The 27,679-nt window shown below is 32.0% G+C and overlaps 1 protein-coding gene across 1 annotated transcript; it reads left to right on the plus strand.

The window, feature by feature from the left end:
• The first annotated feature begins 693 nt into the window (after positions 1 to 693).
• Positions 694 to 27,154, plus strand: LOC139894257 (uncharacterized). The gene is made up of 2 exons (XM_071877456.1): positions 694 to 1,160; positions 26,551 to 27,154. Exons 1-2 carry the CDS (start codon positions 694 to 696, stop codon positions 27,152 to 27,154), a joined length of 1,071 nt encoding a protein of 356 aa, XP_071733557.1.
• Positions 27,155 to 27,679: the final 525 nt, after the last annotated feature.

Here is a 27,679-nt window from a genome sequence, read left to right on the forward strand (position 1 = left end):
TCATCCGGATGGATTAGGACGGGTCTTCACAACTCTTGTTATGGAGATCCTATCTTTATGCATTAAAAGAACCATTGAAGAAAATGAGGGCTTCAAGTATCACCCTGATTGTCAAAAGTTAGGTATCACTCATCTTTGTTTTTTGCAGATGATCTCATGATGTTTAGTAATGCAGATGCTAGGTCTATTCAATTATTGCACAATGCACTTAATGAATTCAGCAGCTACTCAGGCCTAAAGCCAAACATGCTCAAAAGTACCACTTTCTTTGGTAATGTGACTGAAGTTCAACAAGCTGAAGTCATTGATATCATGCCTTTTGAAGTTGTGAATTTCCCTGTTAGATATTTAGGGTTACCCCTCATATCTACTAGGTTATATGCTAAGGATTGTACCAATCTCATTGATAAAGTCAGAAAAAGAATTCAAGATTGGAAGAATAAGTCCCTTTCTTTTACTGGGAGACTCCAACTTATCAAGTCTGTGCTCATTTCCATACAGGTCAAATGGATCTCCATGTTTGTTATCCCTAAAAGTGTCATTTATGACATTGAAAAGATGCTCAGGTGTTTCCTATGGAGTGGTACTGATAAGGGTAGAGTAATATCCAAAGTCTCCTGAAAGGACATTAGTTATGATAAAAAGCAAGGTGGCTTGGGCATTAGAGACATTCACCTATGGAACAAGACCTTTATGACCAAGCACATTTGGAACCTGGTGTCCAACAAAAAGTCTATCTGGGTGAAATGGATTAAAGAGCATAAGATTGGTGATAGAAATTTTTGGTCCATGGATTGTGAAACTGTGGAGGCTTCAAGTTGTTGGAGAGGTATTTTGAGAATAAAAGAGTCCATCAGAAGCAACATCTTTCATAAGCTTGGAGATAGAAGAGGTACTTCTATTTGGTATGATCACTGGAACCCTAATGGTCCCCTTTATAAATTTGTTACCAAAAGGGACATACTTGAAAGTGGTCTTACCCTCAAAAGCACTGTGAATGACATTAGAGATGGTAATGAGTTAAGATGGCCAGTTGTTTTGCTCCAAAAGTATAGCAATATCCTTTCCTATAAGCCACAATTTTCTATAGGAAACCAGGATGAGGTCAGATGGGTGTCAATTGATGGTAAGCTAGCTGATCATAGTACAAGTAGAGCATGGTTGTGTAGTGACCCGAACTTTTCCATGTTTATATATATTAATTGAGATTGATATTTACATGATTAAATGTTTCCAACATGTTAAACAATCAAACTTGTTAAGACTTGATTAATTGAAATATGTTTCATATAGACAATTGACCACCCAAGTTGACCGGTGATTCACGAACGTTAAAACTTGTAAAAACTATATGATGACATATATATGGATATATATATAGTTAACATGATACTATGATAAGTAAACATATCATTAAGTATATTAACAATGAACTACATATGTAAAAACAAGACTACTAACTTAATGATTTTTAAACGAGACATATATGTAACGATTATCGTTGTAAAGACATTTAATGTATATATATCATATTAAGAGATATTCATACATGATAATATCATGATAATATAATAATTTAAAATCTCATTTGATATTATAAACATTGGGTTAACAACATTTAACAAGATCGTTAACCTAAATGTTTCAAAACAACACTTACATGTAACGACTAACGATGACTTAACGACTCAGTTAAAATGTATATACATGTAGTGTTTTAATATGTATTTATACACTTTTGAAAGACTTCAATACACTTATCAAAATACTTCTACTTAACAAAAATGCTTACAATTACATCCTCGTTCAGTTTCATCAACAATTCTACTCGTATGCACCCGTATTCGTACTCGTACAATACACAGCTTTTAGATGTATGTACTATTGGTATATACACTCCAATGATCAGCTCTTAGCAGCTCATGTGAGTCACCTAACACATGTGGGAACCATCATTTGGAAACTAGCATGAAATATCTCATAAAATTACAAAAATATGAGTAATCATTCATGACTTATTTACATGAAAACAAAATTACATATCCTTTATATCTAATCCATACACCAACGACCAAAAACACCTACAAACACTTTCATTCTTCAATTTTATTCATCCAATTGATCTCTCTCAAGTTCTATCTTCAAGTTCTAAGTGTTCTTCATAAATTCTACAAGTTCTAGTTACATAAAATCAAGAATACTTTCAAGTTTGCTAGCTCACTTCCAATCTTGTAAGGTGATCATCCAACCTCAAGAAATCTTTGTTTCTTAGAGTAGGTTATCATTCTAATACAAGGTAATAATCATATTCAAACTTTTTTTCAATTTCTATAACTATAACAATCTTATTTCAAGTGATGATCTTACTTGAACTTGTTTTCGTGTCATGATTCTGCTTCAAGAACTTCGAGCCATCCAAGGATCCGTTGAAGCTAGATCCATTTTTCTCTTTTCCAGTAGGTTTATCCAAGGAACTTAAGGTAGTAATGATGTTCATAACATCATTCGATTCATACATATAAAGCTATCTTATTCGAAGGTTTAAACTTGTAATCACTAGAACATAGTTTAGTTAATTCTAAACTTGTTCGCAAACAAAAGTTAATCCTTCTAACTTGACTTTTAAAATCAACTAAACACATGTTCTATATCTATATGATATGCTAACTTAATGATTTAAAACCTGGAAACACGAAAAACACCGTAAAACCGGATTTACGCCGTCGTAGTAACACCGCGGGCTGTTTTGGGTTAGTTAATTAATAACTATGATAAACTTTGATTTAAAAGTTGTTATTCTGAGAAAATGATTTTTATTATGAACATGAAACTATATCCAAAAATTATGGTTTAACTCAAAGTGGAAGTATGTTTTCTAAAATGGTCATCTAGACGTCGTTCTTTCGACTGAAATGACTACCTTTACAAAAACGACTTGTAACTTATTTTTCCGACTATAAACCTATACTTTTTCTGTTTAGATTCATAAAATAGAGTTCAATATGAAACCATAGCAATTTGATTCACTCAAAACGGATTTAAAATGAAGAAGTTATGGGTAAAACAAGATTGGATAATTTTTCTCATTTTAGCTACGTGAAAATTGGTAACAAATCTATTCCAACCATAACTTAATCAACTTGTATTGTATATTATGTAATCTTGAGATACCATAGACACGTATACAATGTTTTGACCTATTATGTCGACACATCTATATATATTTCGGAACAACCATAGACACTCTATATGTGAATGTTGGAGTTAGCTATACAGGGTTGAGGTTGATTCCAAAATATATATAGTTTGAGTTGTGATCAATACTGAGATACTTATACACTGGGTCGTGGATTGATTCAAGATAATATTTATCGATTTATTTCTGTACATCTAACTGTGGACAACTAGTTGTAGGATACTAACGAGGACAGCTGACTTAATAAACTTAAAACATCAAAATATATTAAAAGTGTTGTAAATATATTTTGAACATACTTTGATATATATGTATATATTGTTATAGGTTCGTGAATCAACCAGTGGCCAAGTCTTACTTCCCGACGAAGTAAAAATCTGTGAAAGTGAGTTATAGTCCCACTTTTAAAATCTAATATTTTTGGGATGAGAATACATGCAGGTTTTATAAATGATTTACAAAATAGACACAAGTACGTGAAACTACATTCTATGGTTGAATTATCGAAATCGAATATGCCCCTTTTTATTAAGTCTGGTAATCTAAGAATTAGGGAACATACACCCTAATTGACGCGAATCCTAAAGATAGATCTATTGGGCCTAACAAACCCCATCCAAAGTACCGGATGCTTTAGTACTTCGAAATTTATATCATATCCGAAGGGTGTCCCGGAATGATGGGGATATTCTTATATATGCATCTTGTTAATGTCGGTTACCAGGTGTTCACCATATGAATGACTTTTATCTCTATGTATGGGATGTGTATTGAAATATGAAATCTTGTGGTCTATTATTATGATTTGATATATATAGGTTAAACCTATAACTCACCAACATTTTTGTTGACGCTTTAAGCATGTTTATTCTCAGGTGATTATTAAGAGCTTCCGCTATCGCATACTTAAATAAGGACGAGATTTGAAGTCCATGCTTGTATGATATTGTGTAAAAACTGCATTCAAGAAACTTATTTTGTTGTAACATATTTGTATTGTAAACCATTATGTAATGGTCGTGTGTAAACATGATATTTTAGATTATCATTATTTGATAATCTACGTAAAGCTTTTTAAACCTTTATTGATGAAATAAAGGTTATGATTTGTTTTAAAATGAATGCAGTCTTTGAAAAACGTCTCATATAGAGGTCAAAACCTCGCAACGAAATCAATTAATATGGAACATTTTTAATCAATAAGAACGGGACATTTCAGTTGGTATCCGAGCGTTGGTCTTAGAGAACCAGAATTTTGCATTAGTGTGTCTTATCGAGTTTTTTAAGATGCATTAGTGAGTCTGGACTTCGACCGTGTTTACTTGAAAAATGACTGCTTAACAAATTTTGTTGGAAACTATATATTTTTAACATGTGAATATTATGTGATATATTAATCTCTTAACGCGTTTGATATTATGTGATAGATGTCTACCTCTAGAACAAATCCCATTGACTCACCTAATAATAATGAAGAGTCAAATGTAAATTGGAATGATTCGAGGACTGATTCACAAGTTCCCGAAGAGGAATCGGAAGAAGAGTCGGAACCGGAAGAAGAATCGAAACCAGAAGAAGAATCGGAACCGGATGAAGAAATAGAACCGGTGGGGGAAATAATAAAACGGTTAAGTAAAAGAAAATCCTCAACCAACCGACCAAGGTTAATTATGGTCAATGGTGTTTCCGCCAAGGAAGCAAAATATTGGGAGGATTACCAATTCTCTGATGAATCGGATTCCGACGAGAATTCCGATGATGTTATAGAAATTACCCCAACTGAATTTAAAAAGGCAAAAGAAAATAATAAGGGAAAGGGCATAAAAATAGAGAAATCTAATTCCAACCCCGATGAACTTTATATGTATCGTCAACCCCCGAAGTCCTTAAGTTGTAACAATGACCCGGGAACCTCTAAACCACCAGGTTTTTCTAAACCAATGTGGAAAACGATGGCTCATATTAGGGGAACATCATATATCCCTAGAAACTTGGCAAAACGAACCAAAACCGAAGAAGAAGAAACAAGCGAGTCGGAATAAGATAGTTGTATTCGTGTGGTGTAATATATGTAATATAGTGTGCTTATGCTTTATGATATATGTAAAAATTGCTTGTATTAATAAGTATTTTTTTTTTATGAATCTAACTCTTGTCTATTTTACAGTATAAAAACACAAAATGGATAGACAACCCAATATTTTAAGAGACCTACCCGGAGACATGATTGATGAAATCTTGTCTAGAGTTGGTCAGAATTCTTCGGCACAACTATTTAAGGCGAGATCAGTTTGTAAGACATTCGAAGAACGTTCTAAGAATGCCTTGGTTTATAAAAGGCTTTCGTTCGAAAGATGGGGGATATCACATTGGGAAATCCATAAGTTACGATGTGTTTACTTTGACGCATATATTGCGGGGAACCCAAATGCTATTTTACGCAATGGGTTAAGAAATTATTTTGACTCAATATATCCGAATATTGGACTTCGTGATTTAGAAAAAGCGGCTAACATGCAACATAAAGAAGCATGTTATGCTTACGGATTAGTAATGTTCGTTTCTCACCAAAGTGAGAACAAGAACATCGGGCTACAACTATTAAACAAAACGTTCCCACAAGTGACGGAGTCGGTAATTGGGGTAAGAAATGAGGTTTTTAGATTGTTACGGGACTGTTGGACATTACGTAAATCTTGTCCCTTTGACGACGTTACAACACGCTGTCTTATCAACGGCCATAACGGTTATGTTCCACAAGACCAAGGATGGGAAGTAATCCTAGTAAAACCAGAATGCGTGACTTGTTTCTGTACGTATGAATTACGTGTCTTTATTGCCTTTGCTGAACGACTTGTGTACTAGCTAGAATTATCTTCACAACCATCTTGTATCAAATTTATTGTGTGCTATATTTCATGCTATATGTAAAATAAGCGGTATTGTAAGTTTGTAAAATATTGTGTAAAAGTTTGAACGCGAAATATTATTATAATCAGTTTTTCATATAGAATTGTAGTAGTTGAATTGTATATTAGCTACTAAGTATGAACTTAACTGGTAGGTACTACCCGAATTTAAACTTATAAAACGCTAATATGAAGAAAAAGCTTTTATAAATGAGTTCATATTATGCTACGAAATACTATTAACTACTCTTAATATTCTGTATGATTAACTTGTTCCATTTGATTATTTTGAAGGAAATGGCACCGACTACTCGACACACCGTGAATATGAATGAAGAAGAATTCCGTACTTTTCTAGCTTCAAACATAGCCGCAGTACAGGCTGAGCTACATACCAACAATAACCTTGGATCAAGCAGTACAGGAAATCGTGTAGGATGCACCTACAAAGAATTCAATGCCTGCAAACCTTTGGAATTTGATTGAACCGAAGGACCGATCAGATTGAAACGGTGGACCGAGAAGGTCGAATCGGTATTTGCCATAAGTAAGTGTACTGAAGAGGACAAAGTGAAGTACGCTACGCATACCTTCACAGGTACTGCGTTAACATGGTGGAATACCTATCTAGAGCAAGTGGGACAAGACGATGCGTACGCACTACCGTGGTCAGCATTCAAGCACTTGATGAACGAGAAGTACCGTCCCAGAACCGAGGTCAATAAGCTCAAGACAGAAGTTAGAGGGTTACGAACCCAAGGATTTGATATTACCACGTACAAAAGACGATTCACAGAATTGTGCCTATTGTGTCCGGGAGCATTCGAAGATGAAGAAGAGAAGATCGACGCGTTTGTGAAAGGATTACCGGAAAGAATCCAAGAAGATATAAGTTCACACGAGCCCGCCTCCATACAACAGGCATGTAGAATGGCCCACAAACTAGTGATCCAGATTGAAGAAAGAATTAAAGAACAGACTGCTGAAGAGGCCAATGTGAAGCAAGTCAAAAGAAAGTGGGAGGAAAACGGTGATAAGAATCACCAATGCAACAACAACAGCAATTACAAAAATAATCGCAACAATTATCCCAACAATCGCAACATCAATCGCAACTACAACAAATGGCCCAACAACAACAACAACAACAACAACAACAACAGCAACTACAACAATCATCCCAACAACAATAATAACCGCAACAACAACAACAACAATCAGAAGCAGCTATGCCAAAGGTGTGAAAAGTATCACTCAGGGTTTTGCACCAAATTTTGCAACAAGTGTAAAAGAAATGGTCATAGGGCGGCGAAGTGTGAGGTCTACGGACCAGGGGTTAATAGAACGAAAGGAACAAATGGTGTCGGAACGAGTAATGGCGGAGCAAGTAGTGTCGGAGCAAGTTATGCCAATGTAGTTTGTTATAAATGTGGAAAACTGGGCCACATTATTAGAAATTGCCCGAACTAGGAGAACACGAATGGACAAGGCCGCGGAAGAGTTTTCAATATTAATGCGGCAGAGGCACAGGAAGACCCGGAGCTTGTTACGGGTACGTTTCTTATTGACAATAAATTTGCTTACGTTTTATTTGATTCGGGTGCGGATAGAAGCTATATGAGTAGAGATTTTTGTGCTAAATTAAGTTGTCCATTGACGCCTTTGGATAGTAAATTTTTACTCGAATTAGCAAATGGTAAATTAATTTCAGCAGATAATATATGTCGGAATCGAGAAATTAAACTGGTTAGCGAAACATTTAAGATTGATTTGATACCAGTAGAGTTAGGGAGTTTTGATGTGATAATCGGTATGGACTGGTTGAAAGAAGTGAAAGTAGAGATCGTTTGTTACAAAAATGCAATTCGCATTATACGAGAAAAAGGAAAACCCTTAATGGTGTACGGAGAAAAGGGCAACACGAAGCTACATCTTATTAGTAATTTGAAGGCACAAAAACTAATAAGAAAAGGTTGCTATGCTGTTCTAGCACACGTCGAGAAAGTACAAACTAAAGAAAAGAGCATCAATGATGTTCCCATTGCAAAAGAATTTCTCGATGTATTTCCGAAAGAATTACCGGGATTACCCCCACATCGATCCGTTGAATTTCAAATAGATCTTGTACCAGGAGCTGCACCAATAGCTCATGCTCCTTACAGACTCGCACCCAGTGAGATGAAAGAACTGCAAAGCCAATTACAAGAACTTTTAGAGCGTGGTTTCATTCGACCAAGCACATCACCGTGGGAAGCTCCTGTTTTGTTTGTCAAGAAGAAAGATGGTACATTCAGGTTGTGTATCGACTACCGAGAGTTGAACAAACTTACCATCAAGAACCGCTACCCACTACCGAGAATCGATGACTTATTTGATCAACTACAAGGCTCATCTGTTTATTCAAAGATTGACTTACGTTCCGGGTATCATCAAATGCGGGTGAAAGAAGATGATATTCCAAAGACTGCTTTCAGAACACGTTACGGTAATTACGAGTTTATGGTCATGCCGTTTGGTTTAACTAATGCACCAGCTGTGTTCATGGACCTTATGAACCGAGTGTGTGGACCATACCTTGACAAGTTTGTCATTGTTTTCATTGATGACATACTTATTTACTCAAAGAATGACCAAGAACACGGTGAACATTTGAGAAAGGTGTTAGAAGTATTGAGGAAGGAAGAATTGTACGCTAAGTTTTCAAAGTGTGCATTTTGGTTGGAAGAAGTTCAATTCCTCGGTCACATAGTGAACAAAGAAGGTATTAAGGTGGATCCGGTAAAGATAGAAACTGTTGAAAAGTGGGAAACCCCGAAAACTCCGAAACAGATACGCCAGTTTTTAGGACTAGCTGGTTACTACAGAAGGTTCATCCAAGACTTTTCCAGAATAGCAAAACCCTTAACTGCATTAACGCATAAAGGGAAGAAATTTGAATGGAATGATGAACAAGAGAAAGCGTTTCAGTTATTGAAGAAAAAGCTAACTACGGCACCTATATTGTCATTGCCTGAAGGGAATGATGATTTTGTGATTTATTGTGACGCATCAAAGCAAGGTCTCGGTTGTGTATTAATGCAACGAACGAAGGTGATTGCTTATGCGTCTAGACAATTGAAGATTCACGAACAAAATTATATGACGCATGATTTGGAATTAGGAGCGGTTGTTTTTGCATTAAAGACTTGGAGGCACTACTTATATGGGGTCAAAAGTATTATATATACCGACCACAAAAGTCTTCAACACATATTTAATCAGAAACAACTGAATATGAGGCAGCGTAGGTGGATTGAATTATTGAATGATTACGACTTTGAGATTCGTTACCACCCGGGGAAGGCAAATGTGGTAGCCGATGCCTTGAGCAGGAAGGACAGAGAACCCATTCGAGTAAAATCTATGAATATAATGATTCCTAATAACCTTACTACTCAAATAAAGGAGGCACAACAAGGAGTTTTAAAAGAGGGAAATTTAAAGGATGAAATACCCAAAGGATCGAAGAAGCATCTTAATATTCAGGAAGTCGGAACCCGGTATAGGGCTGAAAGGATTTGGGTACCAAAATTTGGAGATATGAGAGAAATGGTACTTAGAGAAGCTCATAAAACCAGATACTCAATACATCCTGGAACGGAGAAGATGTACAAGGATCTCAAGAAACATTTTTGGTGGCCGGGTATGAAAGCCGATGTTGGTAAATACGTAGGAGAATGTTTGACGTGTTCTAAGGTCAAAGCTGAGCATCAGAAACCATCAGGTCTACTTCAACAACCCGAAATCCCGGAATGGAAATGGGAAAACATTACCATTGATTTCATAACTAAATTGCCGAAGACTGCAAGTGGTTTTGATACTATTTGGGTAATAGTTGATCGTCTCACCAAATCAGCACACTTCCTGCCAATAAGAGAAGATGACAAGATGGAGAAGTTAGAACGACTGTATTTGAAGGAAGTCGTCTCCAGACATGGAATACCAATCTCTATTATCTCTGATAGGGATGGCAGATTTATTTCAAGATTCTGGCAGACATTACAGCAAGCATTAGGAACTCGTCTAGACATGAGTACTGCCTATCATCCACAAACTGATGGGCAGAGCAAAAGGAAGATACAAACGCTTGAAGACATGCTACGAGCATGTGTTATTGATTTCGGAAACAGTTGGGATCGACATCTACCGTTAGCAGAATTTTCCTACAACAACAGCTACCATTCAAGCATTGAGATGGCGCCATTTGAAGCACTTTATGGTAGGAAGTACAGGTCTCCGATTTGTTGGAGTGAAGTGGGGGATAGACAGATTACGGGTCCGGAGATTATACAAGAAACTACCGAGAAGATCATCCAAATTCAACAACGGTTGAAAACCGCCCAAAGTCGACAAAAGAGCTACGCTGACATTAAAAGAAAAGATATAGAATTTGAAATTGGAGAGATGGTCATGCTTAAAGTTGCACCTTGGAAAGGCGTTATTCGATTTGGTAAATGAGTGAAATTAAATCCAAGGTATATTGGACCATTCAAGATTATTGATCGTGTCGGACCATTAGCTTACCGACTTGAGTTACCTCAACAACTCGCGGCTGTACATAACACTTTCCACGTCTCGAATTTGAAGAAATGTTTTGCTAAAGAAGATCTCACTATTCCGTTAGATGAAATCCAAATCAACGAAAAACTTCAATTCATCGAAGAACCCGTCGAAATAATGGATCGTGAGGTTAAAAGACTTAAGCAAAACAAGATACCAATTGTTAAGGTTCGATGGAATGCTCGTAGAGGACCCGAGTTCACCTGGGAGCGTGAAGATCAGATGAAGAAGAAATACCCGCATCTATTTCCAGAAGATTCGTCAACACCTTCAACAGCTTAAAATTTCGGGATGAAATTTATTTAACGGGTAGGTACTGTAGTGACCCGAATTTTTCCATGTTTATATATATTAATTGAGATTGATATTTACATGATTAAATGTTTCCAACATGTTAAACAATCAAACTTGTTAAAACTTGATTTAATTGAAATATGTTTCATATAGACAATTGACCACCCAAGTTGACCGGTGATTCACGAACGTTAAAACTTGTAAAAACTATATGATGACATATATATGGATATATATATATATATAGTTAACATGATACTATGATAAGTAAACATATCATTAAGTATATTAACAATGAACTACATATGTAAAAACAAGACTACTAACTTAATGATTTTTAAACGAGACATATATGTAACGATTATCGTTGTAAAGACATTTAATGTATATATATCATATTAAGAGATATTCATACATGATAATATCATGATAATATAATAATTTAAAATCTCATTTGATATTATAAACATTGGGTTAACAACATTTAACAAGATCGTTAACCTAAAGGTTTCAAAACAACACTTACATGTAACGACTAACGATGACTTAACGACTCAGTTAAAATGTATATACATGTAGTATTTTAATATGTATTTATACACTTTTTAAAGACTTCAATACACTTATCAAAATACTTCTACTTAACAAAAATGCTTACAATTACATCCTCGTTCAGTTTCATCAACAATTCTACTCGTATGCACCCGTATTCGTACTCGTACAATACACAGCTTTTAGATGTATGTACTATTGGTATATACACTCCAATGATCAGCTCTTAGCAGCCCATGTGAGTCACCTAACACATGTGGGAACCATCATTTGGCAACTAGCATGAAATATCTCATAAAATTACAAAAATATGAGTAATCATTCATGACTTATTTACATGAAAACAAAATTACATATCCTTTATATCTAATCCATATACCAACGACCAAAAACACCTACAAACACTTTCATTCTTCAATTTTATTCATCCAATTGATCTCTCTCAAGTTCTATCTTCAAGTTCTAAGTGTTCTTCATAAATTCTACAAGTTCTAGTTACATAAAATCAAGAATACTTTCAAGTTTGCTAGCTCACTTCCAATCTTGTAAGGTGATCATCCAACCTCAAGAAATCTTTGTTTCTTACAGTAGGTTATCATTCTAATACAAGGTAATAATCATATTCAAACTTTGGTTCAATTTCTATAACTATAACAATCTTATTTCAAGTGATGATCTTACTTGAACTTGTTTTCGTGTCATGATTCTGCTTCAAGAACTTCGAGCCATCCAAGGATCCGTTGAAGCTAGATCCATTTTTCTATTTTCCAGTAGGTTTATCCAAAGAACTTAAGGTAGTAATGATGTTCATAACATCATTCGATTCATACATATAAAGCTATCTTATTCGAAGGTTTAAACTTGTAATCACTAGAACATAGTTTAGTTAATTCTAAACTTGTTCGCAAACAAAAGTTAATCCTTCTAACTTGACTTTTAAAATCAACTAAACACATGTTCTATATCTATATGATATGCTAACTTAATGATTTAAAACCTGGAAACACGAAAAGCACCTTAAAACCGGATTTACGCCGTCGTAGTAACACCGCGGGCTGTTTTGGGTTAGTTAATTAAAAACTATGATAAACTTTGATTTAAAATTTGTTATTCTGAGAAAATGATTTTTATTATGAACATGAAACTATATCAAAAAATTATGGTTAAACTCAAAGTGGAAGTATGTTTTCTAAAATGGTCATCTAGACGTCGTTCTTTCGACAAAAATGACTACCTTTACAAAAACGACTTGTAACTTATTTTTATGACTATAAACCTATAATTTTTCTGTTTTGATTCATAAAATAGAGTTCAATATGAAACCATAGCAATTTGATTCACTCAAAACGGATTTAAAATGAAGAAGTTATGGGTAAAACAAGATTGGATAATTTTTCTCATTTTAGCTACGTGAAAATTGGTAACAAATCTATTCCAGCCATAACTTAATCAACTTGTATTGTATATTATGTAATCTTGAGATACCATAGACACGTATACAATATTTCAACCTATCATGTCGACACATCTATATATATTTCGGAACAACCATAGACACTCTATATGTGAATGTTGGAGTTAGCTATACAGGGTTGAGGTTGATTCCAAAATATATATAGTTTGAGTTGTGATCAATACTGAGATACGTATACACTGGGTCGTGGATTGATTCAAGATAATATTTATAGATTTATTTTTGTACATCTAACTGTGGACAACTAGTTGTAGGTTACTAACGAGGACAGCTGACTTAATAAACTTAAAACATCAAAATATATTAAAAGTGTTGTAAATATATTTTGAACATACTTTGATATATATGTATATATTGTTATAGGTTCGTGAATCAACCAGTGGCCAAGTCTTACTTCCCGACGAAGTAAAAATCTGTGAAAGTGAGTTATAGTCCCACTTTTAAAATCTAATATTTTTGGGATGAGAATACATGCAGGTTTTATAAATGATTTACAAAATAGACACAAGTACGTGAAACTACATTCTATGGTTGAATTATCGAAATCGAATATGCCCCTTTTTATTAAGTCTGGTAATCTAAGAATTAAGGAACAAACACCCTAATTGACGCGAATCCTAAAGATAGATCTATTGGGCCTAACAAACCCCATCCAAACTACCGGATGCTTTAGTACTTCGAAATTTATATCATATCCAAAGGGTGTCCCGGAATGATGGGGATATTCTTATATATGCATCTTGTTAATGTCGGTTACCAGGTGTTCACCATATGAATGACTTTTATCTCTATGTATGGGATGTGTATTGAAATATGAAATCTTGTGGTCTATTATTATGATTTGATATATATAGGTTATGTGAAGACCCGTCCTAATCCATCCGAAAAAAGTCCATATCGATTATAAACGATTCACAACAGTTGATTACATCGCGAGGTACTTGACCTCTATATGATACATTTTACAAACATTGCATTCGTTTTTGAAAAGACAAACTTTCATTACATCGAAAGTTGACAGGCATGCATACCATTTCATAATATATCCAACTATAATTGACTTGATAATAATCTTGATGAACTCGACGACTCGAATGCAACGTCTTTTGAAATATGCCATGAATGACTCCAAGTAATATCTATAAAATGAGCAAATACACAGCGGAAGATTTCTTTCGTACCTGAGAATAAACATGCTTTAAAGTGTCAACCAAAAGGTTGGTGAGTTCATTAGTTTAACTTAAACAATCGTTTCCATCATTTTAATAGACCACAAGATTTCAGATTTCCATTTCTCATAAACATACGTCCCATGTATAGAGACAAAAATATCATTCATATGGATTGAACACCTGGTAACCGACATTAACAATATGCATATATAAGAATATCTCCATCATTCCGGGATCCTCCTTCGGACATGATATAAATTTCGAAGTACTAAAACATCCGGTACTTTGGATGGGGCTTGTTGGGCTCGATAGATCTATCTTTAGGATTCGCGTCAATTAGGGTGTCTGTTCCCTAATTCTTAGATTACCAGACTTAATAAAAAGGGGCATATTCGACTTCGATAATCCAACCATAGAATGTAGTTTCACGTACTTGTGTCAATTTCATAAAACAGTTATAAAAGTTGCGCATGTATTCTCAGCCCAAAAATATAAAGGGTAAAAAGGCAAATGAAACTCACGATACTGTATTTTATAGTAAAAATACATATGACGTGTGACGACCCGAAAATTTCCGACCAAATTTAAACTTAACCTTATATGTTTCCGACACGATAAGCAGAATTTGTAATGTTGAATCTCAAAAAGTTTGGAACTACATTCATGTAATCAATTACCCTTTGACCGTGTTCGACGATTCACGAACAATTATGAGTATATAGATATGTATATATAATATATAATATTAACTGAAAACATTAACAAAGTATTAGATATATGATACTTTACATGAACGTATTTGTTTCGATATATTTATCGACAGAATTAAGAGATAATATCAAATGATTGAATTATCAGATACATTATGATATGATTACGGGCCTATGTTATGAGGTCCACTGTGATTTAAGAAATCTATTCTTTTTGACAACATTCGGAAAATGGTAAAGTGATTTATAAATAAGAACAAATGTATCAATTAACGGGAACTAGACAAGGGTTAGTGGAAATTCCTGTTTAATTTCCAAGGCATGTTTTATAATATTTTCCTCGTGACCTTGATAAGATAACTATGTTAACTTTCATTTTATTTAATATGAAAATAAGAACGTGGAGTGTAAATAACTTAGATGTTGGATATCGACAAGTTAAGTAACTCGACATTTTTCATTAAGATGATTTCATACGTTTATTTAACCTTTGGACTTTATCCCATGCTTCACCAACAGACTGTAATTTAAAAACTTGAAACCTATTATGAATATATATAATTCTACTTTTCTAAAATGTTTTGTGGTATAACGATTTCCATTATTTTAACCTTTTAACAAAATGATTCTTAAATATATTTAGTTTTGGAAAACAAAATTATCATATTTATTTGATTTAGTTTCAAAAGTACAAAAAACGTTTTCAGTTTAAAAAGAACTTTATTATTAAAACGTATATATCTTTTATAAATATCTAGAACCACTTTTGACAACTCATTACTTAACCAGTATGATAAACATAACGATATTTATATTTTATTTTATTAAATATATATAACGATTTAAATTAATATTATATATATTTATACTCGTATTATACGTATATAGTTTTATACTTTTACTATACTTTAACTTTACCTTTACTTTACTTTTATTTTACTTTAACTTTAATAATTCATACTTTAATAATTCACTTTAATAATTCATACTTTAATAATTCACTTTAATAATTCATACTTTAATAATTCACTTTAATAATTCACTTTAATAATTCACACTTTAATAATTCACTTTAATAATTCATACTTTAATAATTCACTTTAATAATTCAAAAATCTATTATAAATAGAATTCAATAAGTTTCATTATTTCATAGAAACTTGAAAATATATTTCTCTAAACTCTCTCAATCGAATTACATACATATATATATATATATATTTTTTTTGTATTATTTCAAGATATTATTAGTATACATAAAATACTACGACGGAGTTATACTCGGACGATTTCAAAATAAGTTTTCAAACGGGATAGAGCTAAGGAAATTATGGGTTATAGCTATGGAGGTTATGGGTATTGATCGAGGGTATTGCTCGTGAGGTCAACCTAACGTTTATCATTTTCAGTGCCGTCATATACATAATTGCTACGAAATACAGTATTGTGAGTTTCATTTGCTCCCTTTTATATATATATTTTTGGGACTGAGAATACATGCGCTGTTTTTTATAAATGTTTTACGAAATAGGCACAAGTACTAAAACTAATTCTACGTGGGTTTAAACTAGAAATATACCCTTAGCTTGGTAACATTAAACTACTTGTCTATGTACGGTAGGCGCGAATCCTAAAGATAGATCTATTGGGCCTGACAAACCCCATCCTGACTATGGGATGCTTTAGTACTTCGAGGTTATTTTAAACACACCTGATCTGGTGTACTTCAGAGGGTAAAACATGAATGTTAAGGCTTGTTACCGGGTGCCTACAACTTATAGAATACTTTTAAACACTTGCGAGTGTACGGATATTTATGGAAACTGAAATCTTGTGGTCTATTACTATTACGGAAATGATTGATTATGATAAACTAATGAACTCACCAACCTTTTGGTTGACACTTTAAAGCATGTTTATTCTCAGGTATTAAAGAAATCTTCCGCTGTGCATTAGCTCATTTTAAGGATATTACCTGGAGTCATTCATGACATACTTTGAAAGACGTTGCATTCGAGTCGTTGAGTTCATCAAGATTAATATTAAGTCAATTATAGTTGGATGTAATATGAAATGGTATGCATGCCGTCAATTTTTGATGTAAAGAAAGTTTGTCTTTTAAAAACGAATGCAATGTTTGTAAAACCTATCATATAGAGGTCAAATACCTCGCGATGTAATCAACTATTGTGAATCGTTTATAATGTATATGAACGGGTCCTTTCAGTTGGTATCAGAGCGGTGGTCTTAGCGAACCAGGTCTTGCATTAGTGTGTCTAACTGATAATTGTTAAGATGCATTAGTGAGTCTGGACTTCGACCATGTCTGCATGTCAAAAGTTTTGTTTATCATTTTTAGTCGGAAATCATCTACTTACCATCCTTAGGAAATTACCTGCTTATCATTCTTAGTCTAGACACGTCTTGCTGCATTGATTGCATGAATAGTGTATAGACAAAATTCATATCTTAGCGTATCTGCTAAATCATATCTTATCGTATCTATTACCGTAAACTTTGCCTGACATATTCCGTAAATTCCTCCGTAATCTATGAAATCTTTTGATCTATATATATAGATATTCTACGTAGTTAGAATACCACCCGATATCCGGAAAATCATTTCGTATCGAAAAATCCTTTATCAAATCGTCCGAAATGGAATTCGTCATCAGTTCAAGTTCCTCGGATTCCGAAATGGAATCCCACTCAAGCTCCGAAAGCAGTGTGACTGGAATGGATCAACCAATCAGCCATCATCTATTCTGGATGAATTGGGGATGGGTTCGTAGCCTCCTTAATCATTGGAGACAAGAAGAATGCGATCCTTTCCATCCACCACATTGCCCTCTTGGCAATGAACCTGAAGCACTTACCGGCGAACCTGTTCGATACACCATTTTCTCTCATTTCCAGAGTATCTCGTCATGATTATATACTACACCAAATTCTAGATCTTATTTATCCGCTCGTCCGAACCGACAATCACCCAGGTGTAATAGAAGAAGTCAACGAGCTTCGCGCTCGGGTAGTGGCTTTGGAGAATATGGTGCAAAGGTTACAAACACCAGCAGCAGCACCAGCAACATAACAAGTACCACCATCAACAACATCAACAGTACCATTACCACCACCACCAACAATTTCATCGCAAACCTCAACTTCACAATCTGTCCCATGAGCATCGACGTCATACGCCCTGTAGATACTAAGGAATAACACAACGATGAAGTATTGATTCATAACTTCATTGGAAAAACATTCTACGACGATTATGTAATTTCTAAAGTTTATAAATTATCTATCCTAGCCTTAACCATAAATCAAGTGAGTTTAATTTAATATTAACTCATTAAATCTATATTACATCTGAAGAAATATACACATATATTTCCATAAAGACAGTAATAAAATTCTTTTGTACAAAATATTAATTGTGACATTTTTTTTAACGGGTAGGTAATACCCGAGAGATATATAAATTCACAATTAATATGTTACATTCTTCGAATCTGATTCAGCAGATCATCCATTATACTCCCTACTTTCACAACAATATACATTCTTTTATAGAAATCAAAACAACCATAATCATTCAAAAATCTAATTACATATTCTGATTTTGAAATCGCCGAATTCAATTCAAGTTATAACCGGTATCATCACTCTTAGATTCTTACATCTTTCAAAGCTATACTTTAACTTCAAAACTGTGTTAGAACATCGTATGTATATTAACGATTATAATCTGTGTTCAAACCCTTCGAAATACCTGAAGACACTTCAAATAATGAACAATCGAGATGATGATCCAACCACATGTTATTCACAGTTACGTACCTGAAAAACTCTTGAAACTAAAGTCATAATTTAACATGTATCCATGTCAGACCTTTTGACATTTACTAGCTAAAATAACTTTTCAATCCCTTCTAAAAATAGACGGTTTTGTCACAGCTCCAGCAAACCAACTTCAATTGTTCAATCGAATAAGCCTTATTATAATGATTACCCCTTCATCATTATTACCGGGGATCCTTTCATATCTCGCCACATTTGTAGTAAACTTATTAACAACTTCATTGATCTTTGATTTTCCGAAAAATCTTTATATTTATCAAAACCCCATCATTTACTCATCTGCATCTTGTAACGAGAATTGCCATACGAATCATCGAAAATTAGCAATCAGTATTTTGAAATCTCGCAGCATGTCTACACCAACAATTATATGTGTCTATCTTCTGGTCTTATATACTTTGAATGTGAAGTTTCTGAAAAACACCCTAAACTGCGAACTAGTTCTCGAAATACTGATGAAGCAGCAAAAACTATAAACGACCTTAATAGTAAAAAGTTTGATGATAAAGAGTAGTGTGTTAGCAAAGCTCAGAAAAAGAGAAGATTTGGTACTGAAAAATACGGATTGAGCAAACCATGAAGAAGGCTGTGGATAAATCACAAGGACGAAATCTACCTTCAAAGAATCCAAATGATTCCATGTCTGCTGAAGTCATTATCGAATACCTTGCTCCTGACTCTAAACCCTTACGGACAATATTCTTCATCATCATCTGATATTAGAAATTTTAAGATATCATCGTATCTTTCATTATAAATATCCTCCATATTTCTGAAGATATTTTCATAATTATTCTTATCTGAAATCATTTACCTCTTCGTGCTGTCTGTATTACATCATAAAAGAAACTATTTTAGTTTCTAAATTCTGAAACTTTCGAATTTAAAATAGGAATATTTTTGAAGTAGTGTTGGGAACTGAAGCATGAACTAGTATAATAAAATGACACTTGATCAACGTGATTATATTACAGTAAGTCATGCTGAGTTTCTAAATGGAACGTGATGATTCACAGATTATAACGTCATCATGTTCTATGTTACACGACTCTTGTATTCTCTTTAACCTCTAAAATATCAAGAAAATATTTCTTGATGATTCGGCCTTATCCGAGGTATTCTAGTAATTTGACAAGTCAAGATCGTGCCATTACAATTTCCTTCTTAGAACATTAACAATGTTCATTCCGAAATTCATATATGCGAATTCTGGACCATTACAAGCGGTGCTTAATCGCAAGAAGAAGAAACGAAAGGACAAAACTCCGAAATAGAAATTGGGGTATAAATCGCAGCAAATAAAAGAGAGCATTAATTGGGGATGACAATGATTATAGAAGACAGAAGCAGGGACATCGAAATATAAGGGAAGATATAAAACCCAACAACAACCCAGAAATTATAAACCGTATATATCGTTGCATATAGCAATATAAAGACACGGGAGAACAAAAAACACTATAAAACCAAGAGTATAGTAGAAGTAAATAGATTCTTCCGGAGGTAGATGAAAAAGAAGAACGACAGATATGAAAGTGAGGAGTATATCGAGAATCAGCACTGGATGAAGCATATTAACGAATAATTTTAAAGTAAGAATTGAGGGAGAAAGAATAGAAGGTGTGAATTAAAAGGAAACGAAGGAGGTGGATTTATAGTGAAATATCCGACAGAAAAATCAAGATGAATCATCGCATTAAATCGAAGAGGATCATAATTTCCTTAATCATCGAAGAATCAAACCCTATATAGATTACAAAGATTTTCTTTAATCCGGAGATCAACCGTGATGACGTCAAAAGATAAGACGAATCCCTATTTTCTCATTTCACTCTTTTACGATAGCTTCACTCATACGTTTCGAGTAATCGAATTATTTTATCCATATTTCTCAATCATGATAAAACCCTATGAATCAACTTATATTCGTTATAATAACATTCTTATTGTTAGCCATGACGACCTCGATCAAATTTCGGGACGAAATTTCTTTAACGGGTAGGTACTGTGACGACCCGAAAATTTCCGACCAAATTTAAACTTAACCTTTATATGTTTCCGACACGATAAGCAGAATTTGTAATGTTGAATCTCAAAAAGTTTGGAACTACATTCATGTAATCAATTACCCTTTGACCGTGTTCGACGATTCACGAACAATTATGAGTATATAGATATGTATATATAATATATAATATTAACTGAAAACATTAACAAAGTATTAGATATATGATACTTTACATGAACGTATTTGTTTCGATATATTTATCGACAGAATTAAGAGATAATATCAAATGATTGAATTATCAGATACATTATGATATGATTACGGGCCTATGTTATGAGGTCCACTGTGATTTAAGAAATCTATTCTTTTTGACAACATTCAGAAAATGGTAAAGTGATTTATAAATAAGAACAAATGTATCAATTAACGGGAACTAGACAAGGGTTAGTGGAAATTCCTGTTTAATTTCCAAGGCATGTTTTATAATATTTTCCTCGTGACCTTGATAAGATAACTATGTTAACTTTCATTTTATTTAATATGAAAATAAGAACGTGGAGTGTAAATAACTTAGATGTTGGATATCGACAAGTTAAGTAACTCGACATTTTTCATTAAGATGATTTCATACGTTTATTTAACCTTTGGACTTTATCCCATGCTTCACCAACAGACTGTAATTTAAAAACTTGAAACCTATTATGAATATATATAATTCTACTTTTCTAAAATGTTTTGTGGTATAACGATTTCCATTATTTTAACCTTTTAACAAAATGATTCTTAAATATATTTAGTTTTGGAAAACAAAATTATCATATTTATTTGATTTAGTTTCAAAAGTACAAAAAACGTTTTCAGTTTAAAAAGAACTTTATTATTAAAACGTATATATCTTTTATAAATATCTAGAACCACTTTTGACAACTCATTACTTAACCAGTATGATAAAGATAACGATATTTATATTTTATTTTATTAAATATATATAACGATTTAAATTAATATTATATATATTTATACTCGTATTATACGTATATAGTTTTATACTTTTACTATACTTTAACTTTACCTTTACTTTACTTTTATTTTACTTTAACTTTAATAATTCATACTTTAATAATTCACTTTAATAATTCATACTTTAATAATTCACTTTAATAATTCATACTTTAATAATTCACTTTAATAATTCACTTTAATAATTCACACTTTAATAATTCACTTTAATAATTCATACTTTAATAATTCACTTTAATAATTCAAAAATCTATTATAAATAGAATTCAATAGGTTTCATTATTTCATAGAAACTTGAAAATATATTTCTCTAAACTCTCTCAATCGAATTACATACATATATATATATATATATATATATATATATATATATATATATATATATATATATATATATATATATATATATATATATATATATATATATATATATATATATATATTTTTGTATTATTTCAAGATATTATTAGTATACATAAAATACTACGACGGAGTTATACTCGGACGATTTCAAAATAAGTTTTCAAACGGGATAGAGCTAAGGAAATTATGGGTTATAGCTATGGAGGTTATGGGTATTGATCGAGGGTATTGCTCGTGAGGTCAACCTAACGTTTATCATTTTCAGTGTCGTCATATACATAATTGCTACGAAATACAGTATTGTGAGTTTCATTTGCTCCCTTTTATATATATATTTTTGGGACTGAGAATACATGCGCTGTTTTTTATAAATGTTTTACGAAATAGGCACAAGTACTAAAACTAATTCTACGTGGGTTTAAACCAGAAATATACCCTTAGCTTGGTAACATTAAACTACTTGTCTATGTACGGTAGGCGCGAATCCTAAAGATAGATCTATTGGGCCTGACAAACCCCATCCTGACTATGGGATGCTTTAGTACTTCGAGGTTATTTTAAACACACCTGATCTGGTGTACTTCAGAGGGTAAAACATGAATGTTAAGGCTTGTTACCGGGTGCCTACAACTTATAGAATACTTTTAAACACTTGCGAGTGTACGGATATTTATGGAAACTGAAATCTTGTGGTCTATTACTATTACGGAAATGATTGATTATGATAAACTAATGAACTCACCAACCTTTTGGTTGACACTTTAAAGCATGTTTATTCTCAGGTATTAAAGAAATCTTCCGCTGTGCATTAGCTCATTTTAAGGATATTACCTGGAGTCATTCATGACATACTTTGAAAGACGTTGCATTCGAGTCGTTGAGTTCATCAAGATTAATATTAAGTCAATTATAGTTGGATGTAATATGAAATGGTATGCATGCCATCAATTTTTGATGTAAAGAAAGTTTGTCTTTTAAAAACGAATGCAATGTTTGTAAAACGTATCATATAGAGGTCAAATACCTCGCGATGTAATCAACTATTGTGAATCGTTTATAATGTATATGAACGGGTCCTTTCATGACGTCATTGAACAATGCAGGGTTGGCCTCGGATTTACGAACCTATATCAATTGTGTATATATTAATACGTATAATGTAAGTTACAAAATTTCATTTATTAATATGTATTATTTATATATTATAGTTTTGTAGAATTTATTCTAACCTTTATTTTAAAACGTATACTTATATTATATTTTATATATATATCGATTTTATGTATATATATCTATAATGATTTACGTTTATATAAATAATGACATTAATATATTTATATACATATATTTGTGGTTAGTATTGTATTTATGAAATTTTATTAGTTTGTTATGTGAATTATTAATACAATCCTAGTATATACCATAAGTATATATATAGTGTACAAAATATTTATTTGTTAAAATAATAATTTAGATAATAATGATTTACTAATAATAATAATAATTTTATTAATAATGATAATACTAATAGCAAAAAAAATGAAAATGATAACTGTTAATGATACTAATAATAATAACTCTAAAATAATATTAATACTAATACCATACTTATGTTAATAATAAGGGTTCTAATATTTATAAAATGATAAATGATAATCATAATAATACTAGTAAATATTAATGATGATACTGATAAATATGATATTATTAATTGTAAATGTACTGATGATACTATTATTTATAAACCGGTACAAATTCTAATATTGATGATAATAATATATTTTTATTTCCTTCATAATAATAATAATGATAATCATAATCATAATCCTAATGATGATAAAATACTAAAATGATAAGTTTATTACTAATAATAATATTATTAATACCTATCATAATAATAATAGTAATGTCTATAATACTTTCAAATATGATAACAAGTATGATACTAATAATAACAATAACAATAACAATCAAAACAATCACAATAATAATAATAATACTAATAATAATTAATATATAATAACAATAATAAAATTAGAAAAGAAAACTACCTCACATGAAAAGAGTTTAAAAAAAAAAAAGAAACTACCGTCCTCTGGAATCGATCTCGTGACCACATGCTCACACGCAAACACTCTCGACCATCCCACCAATTCTGATTCTCTGTACTAATATCGAATTTAAATTTTATATATAAACTGTTTTTCTTCTATTCCTCTTCTTCTCCACAAGTCTCATGGATTCAATAAAACATCAATAACCAAAAAAAAAAACAAAATCGGGGTTCCCTTTAAAGCTTCAAAACATTACAGAAAAAAAAATAATTTGGGTTCTAAAATAAAAAAAAAAATACTAAAGGCCTACTGCAGCGTCGGTTCTTGGAACAAAAAAAAAATTGATTTCGTAATAGATAACATTATAGATAATGTTTATAACACGAAATAGTTTTCTAAACATGTATAAAAACTACTGGAATCGTCAATTTGATCAGAAACATATACACGAACGCGAATTTGTCTCAAGAACAATTGTTGACTTTTTTTAAACTAAACTTTGACTTCAAAATTCAAGATCGATATAAAGATTTGAGAGTTGAGATTTTGCAGATAGATTCAAAGAAAGATTTCTAACCTTTCTGCATTTTTAGATTTTGAAACTTTATTCGAAATTGAATTAAGAGAAAAAAAAATTGGAGCGTGCAGAGAAGAAGAAAAAAAAATATCGCTGTGCTCTTTAATCCCATTGGATTTCCTTTTTATTTGATTTGCAATTATACATAATCATGTTGTAATAATAGAGATCGGTTGTTAAAAAAATGGAGAAAATGTCAACACAGGTTCACGAGTTGGGAGCAGGAAAGAAACAAAAAAATAATAATAATAGAGATAAAGGATACAGAGGTCACGCGTATAATACAGATCCCTACTGTTTTTTTTTTAATTAATAATAATAATATATAATAACAATACTATTAATATCTAATAATATTAATAAAATTAATAATAATGATAAATATAATATTAATGATAATAATAATTGTAAAAATGATAATAATAATAATAATAATACCATACTAATTATGATAATATTAATATTTTATCGATAATAATAATATTAGTAATAATAATCTAATATATACATCCAATTTCATCTTTATATGATATAAAGTGATATTATGAATACAAATATTGATATTTGACGATACAAATAACATTACTACAACAACTATATTTGTATTTAAATTTAATTTATTAATATCATCTATTATTATGTAATATTTAATAATTATGTAATATGTATTGTAACATATACTGAATATTATATATTTATGCATTTTAATATAAATATATTATAATATTTATTTACATACTAATTATATTATACTTATGTATGTAATTATGAAAAATATAAATGTTTTATATATGTAAGTATTATATATATTTATTAAAATAGTACATTATTTCATCATAGATATATTATAAATTTCTACATATACATAATATAATAATTATGTATAAAATCATATATATATAGTTATATTTATGTATATATGTATACTACCATATATATAAAATCATGTTTTAAATGTTGAGTAGATGATTAATTATGTATATTAAACAATTAACTACAAAGTATAACATTGTACATTTAATATTTTGATAACGTTGGTAAAATATGTTTGAATCATTTATATACAATATACTATATATATTCAAAATGAAAATCTTTAGTTATTAAATGTTATCTTTTATAATAACAAAATTACTTAATAGTTCATTAATACTAATATAATTAGTTTTATATATAATTATTTATATTTACATTCTTAGTTACAATTAAAGGTTCGTGAATCGTCGGAAATAGTTAAAGGTCAAATGTTATCATGAAATAGTTCAAACATAATGAGACTCGGTTTAATAGACTTTGCTTATCGAGTCGAATCATATAAGATTATGTTTAAATTTGGTCAGAAATTCCCGGGTCATCACAGGTTAAACCTATAACTCACCAACATTTTTGTTGACGTTTTAAGCATGTTTATTCTCAGGTGATTATTAAGAGCTTCCGCTGTCGCATACTTAAATAAGGACGAGATTTGAAGTCCATGCTTGTATGATATTGTGTAAAAACTGCATTCAAGAAACTTATTTTGTTGTAACATATTTGTATTGTAAACCATTATGTAATGGTCGTGTGTAAACAGGATATTTTAGATTATCATTATTTGATAATCTACGTAAAGCTTTTTAAACCTTTATTGATGAAATAAAGGTTATGGTTTGTTTTAAAATGAATGCAGTCTTTGAAAAACGTCTCATATAGAGGTCAAAACCTCGCAACGAAATCAATTAATATGGAACGTTTTTAATCAATAAGAACGGGACATTTCAGGTTGGACATGAAAGTCACCAGGAAGGATGTTAAATGGCATAAATTGGTGTGGTTTTCACAAAATATCCCAAGAAATGCCTTTATCCTTTGGGTGGCTACAAACCAAAAGTTGACCACTCAAGACAGGCTTGAAAGCTGGATGGTTCAAGATGATAAACTCTGTGCTTTTTGTAACCAAGTCAAAGATTCCCACAATCACATCTTCATTGACTGTCAGTATGCTAAGGATGTGTGGGATCATTTCAGAAATAAGGCTGCTCTAGATGACATTATTGATATTATCATAAATGCTAATATCTCTTGGGTGGAGCTTATTGAGCTGATGTCAAACAAGAAGCGTAATAAGTCCATCTGGAGTATTATCAGAAGACTTGTTATTGGTTCTATTATCTATCACCTCTGGCAGGAAAGAAATGCTAGACTTTTCAAAAGTGAGCAGAGAAATGTGGATACCTTATCTAAGCATATAGAAGAGGTGGTTAGACTAAGGCTTATGGGATTGAATATTGTTAAATCAAGCCATTCTACTATAGCTGCTGCCATGTGGAAGTTTAATGTTATTGAAGTCAACCCTCAAAGTCAACATGATAGTACAAGTTTTTGATTCTGGTGTTGAGGAGCATTATTGGAGGAATTGGGGTACTTGGGATTTGGTTTGGGCTGGAGATATAAGGGGGAGATGGGAGATGGGTAGATATAAGGGCAGGCCCACATTGGGTTGGGAGTTGGTGATGGATGTGCTAGGGTTCCAGCTGCTGCACCTTAGAACCCTAATTTTGAAAAGTTTGACTTACCCGGGTCAAACCTATGATCCTGATGATCCCTCTTATCATAATGTATTGATTTTATGGAACAAAGAGGATTCTTGCATGATCTTTTATTTTTCTATGAGTATTAGGGTTTCTGGTTTGACTCTGATGAATGTTTTAGGGTTTCTGATGTATGTTGACTTTTTAAGTCAAAGGGTATTTTGGGAAGAAGACTGGTGCTACAAGATTGTTTTGAGGTCTATAATGATATTCAAGTGTAAGTTTGGTCAAAGAAAGCCTATTTATAAAAATGTTAACCAGGTTGGAACCCTAGTCAAAATTACAGTTTTAGTGACTTTTGACTTTTTGAGTCAAAAGTT

This window comes from Rutidosis leptorrhynchoides, chromosome 2 (genome assembly GCF_046630445.1).
Source record: "Rutidosis leptorrhynchoides isolate AG116_Rl617_1_P2 chromosome 2, CSIRO_AGI_Rlap_v1, whole genome shotgun sequence".
Classification (NCBI taxonomy): domain Eukaryota; kingdom Viridiplantae; phylum Streptophyta; class Magnoliopsida; order Asterales; family Asteraceae; genus Rutidosis; species Rutidosis leptorrhynchoides.